Source organism: Mizuhopecten yessoensis, unplaced genomic scaffold, assembly GCF_002113885.1.
Source record: "Mizuhopecten yessoensis strain PY_sf001 unplaced genomic scaffold, ASM211388v2 scaffold9073, whole genome shotgun sequence".
Classification (NCBI taxonomy): Eukaryota; Metazoa; Mollusca; class Bivalvia; order Pectinida; family Pectinidae; genus Mizuhopecten; species Mizuhopecten yessoensis.
The window spans coordinates 1,222,503-1,225,660 of NW_018407865.1; the positions used below are offsets into that span (position 1 = coordinate 1,222,503).

At 36.8% G+C, this 3,158-nt stretch overlaps 1 protein-coding gene across 1 annotated transcript in view; it reads left to right on the forward strand.

Moving 5' to 3' along the window:
* The first annotated feature begins 778 nt into the window (after positions 1–778).
* The window catches only part of LOC110457258 (metabotropic glutamate receptor 8-like), a 140,965-nt gene continuing 138,585 nt past the window's right edge, over positions 779–3,158 (forward strand). The window contains exon 1 of the mRNA XM_021508452.1: positions 779–1,357. Coding sequence (XP_021364127.1) covers positions 872–1,357 — 486 coding nt within the window. The 5' untranslated portion in view covers positions 779–871. The remainder of the gene's footprint in view (positions 1,358–3,158) is intronic.

Here is a 3,158-nt window from a genome sequence, read left to right on the forward strand (position 1 = left end):
ATATCTGACGTGCTGTTTAACTAACGGTCGCGATAAACAAATTTGGCCATAAAATACGCTTCCTCGTCCCGATCACATTTTCTGCGTTTTCTAAATGTACAAGAAAGAGATTGAATCGGAATGATGAATGACTTGTATTCAGAAGTATTGTATAATACAGAAGCGGATTGAAAACGAAAAATACAGATAAATCTGTTAGTTTCGATCACACATAGTTTATCTGTATCCAAATAAATACAGTAACCTTCACGTCGGCAAGGCATAATGATACATTATGAAATAACAATACTTTATTTATAAAATACAACTAAATTAGATCCTGGGGCATTGCTATAATTATCTTTAACAGCCAACATACATACGAACGAGATGAATACCTTCAGACTATTTTGTAAATCTTTTAAAATGAAATTTAGAGAAAGGGTGATCCGATGGGCGAGTATACATTGGAGACAGCAATGCTCGCGCAGGGTTTCTCAATTATCTACGCCCTGGCTCTCGCTAGTTTTCCAAGTGTTGTAATTTGTAAATCAAAACTGCACCTTGAGAAAGGCTATCGTCTGTATAGAGATACACTGTACATATGCTGCGGTGACTGATCAGATCCTACTTTATACCTTCCACCTCTGCGATCGATTCTTCAGCCAACACACTGATCAGTTCTCTTCATTATGTACCACAGAGAGAAAACCCGCTCGAATGGTACGCATGCGTATGGCGTAAGTTTACTCGCCTCTTCCCTCGAAACGCAATATCGACAGTCTGTACCTCACTGGTATGGAACACGGGCCTTAGTGTTGGATAGCATGGGAAAACGTGTCGAACGCTATATTATCGCTATTTATACCTACCTTTCAACTGAGTGCTCAAAATGGCCAGTGTCATCGTCAATTATGCCCTTGGTTTGCTACTTTGTTTAGCTGTTCTTTACAAACACGTTAGTGCATTAGACAAGGAAAAACTCCAGCTCGACGGGGATATAATTTTTGGCGGACTTTTTCCTATGCATGAAAAAGGCCAACAAGGTAATAGTTGTGGTAAAATTAAAAAGGAAAAAGGTATACAGCGTTTAGAAGCTATGTTGTTCGCCGTTGATAAAATTAATAAAGATGAAAATCTGTTACCCGGCCTTGATCTTGGTTTGCACGTGCTGGATACCTGTAGTTCGGACACTTACGCGCTCGAACAGTGCATGGATTTCATCAAGGCACAATTGACTACTATTGACATCACGGACTACCATTGTGATAATGGAAGTACCCCGCAATATACACCGGTCAAACCGGTGGCCGGAGTGATAGGGGCAGCGTCCAGCACTGTGTCCATCATGGTCGCTAACATCTTGAGGTTGTTTAAGGTAAGATTAAAACTTTCGGTCTCTATATTCCTAACAAATCTCTGTAAATTAAAAGATATTTCCTATCTTTGAATCTTTGACATTTCCATCCTGTCTTCATTATTACCTGTACGTTTCACAAATACCTTGTGTTTTAGTCTCGACCGTCAACCGATACGACATGACTTGACCAGAAATATATTGCTTGACCTGTATGATAAATGAGAAATGAACCCACATACATTTAAGACATTCAGTATATATTTTTTACGTGAATACCGTTTAGTTCGCGAAAACGGCAAACTGTTGATATTTTTACGGGTGGTACGAAGCAAAAGTGAGAACAAAACAGCATTTATTATCTTAATGGTGCATTTTCTCCTTGTTACAGGTCCAAATCATGCATCAGCATTTTACTATTTTACAGTACATATCAGTAAATTAACTCATATACATTTTTCTGTGAAATGCCAACCGCATATGGACTGGTGGTACTTATCTTCTATACTTAATTCATTGTAAAACAATAAATTTTAAAACTTTAACAACAGTTTAAACAACTTTTTTTTTTATACAATGTTCAAGGTATCCCCCTCCACTCTATCGCAAGATCTGTTGCACAGGGACCTATTCCTAGTATGATTTGATACAGGTAGCGTTTGTCCTTTGAAATCGATATCACAAATGTTACAAATAAATCACCACCCCCAGGCATGAGTGATTTATCAAAAATATTAAACGAACAGGATGTAAAATGCCTTTCAACCATCTTAATGACAGGTTTGCGATAAACATGCCGACATGGCGCTGAGCAGGAAGGGTACGACATAGCTTTTCTCAGTTTCCATTGATTACTGAACCAATAATTTATTACCAGCTTTGATCTAATAAAAAATGCTTCATTTTGACTAGTTTATTTCTAAATCGATACAAAAATAATTCGAAAAAATATGTATCGCTAATTATATTTGCTAGCAATAAATGCAGGTAAATACATATCGCATAGTATAAAAGATATGGATCCATGTAGTCAAGGCCAGTTAAATACCCGACATTTGTATAAAATCCTAGGTATTTTGCAAAATTACGCTTTAGAGTACAATTGTATATGAATCGCTTCATTTATAGAGACATATCTAAAGATGTAAAGTATAATTTAATATTTCACACCATATATTTAGCATATCTTGAATACCATTGCGTTTTAGCAATCAAGTACGTGTCTAGCAAACATCCTCGTCAATTTCGATTCATTTAACACTTTGCGTATATCATATTACATCTTTGAAGGTGGTAAATGTTGAGGACCATTGCGTTTTAGCAATCAAGTACGTGTCTAGCAAACATCCGCGTCAATTTCGATTCATTTAACACTTTGCGTATATCATATTACATCTTTGAAGGTAGTAAATGCTGAATACCATTGTATTTTAGCAATCAAGTACGTGTCTAGCAAATATCCTCGTCAGTTTCAATTCATTTATCACTTAACGTATATCAAGTTTTGTACCCGAGTCTATTTCAATCCGTGCCGTGTTTTGTGTGGATCGTGATAAAATGTGACTTTATTCGCAGTACTAGTTGATATCAGTGGTTCCACTACAGAAATGAAAGCCGTGACATACATGGTTCTGTTTCATGGGAAAGTGTTACGTATATACATGGACATGGTTCTGTTTCATAGGATAGTGTTACGTTGAAACATGGACATGGTTCTGTTTGATGGGATAGTGTTACGTATATACATGGACATGGTTCTGTTTGATGGGATAGTGTTACGTATATACATGGACATGGTTCTGTTTGATGGGATAGTGTTACG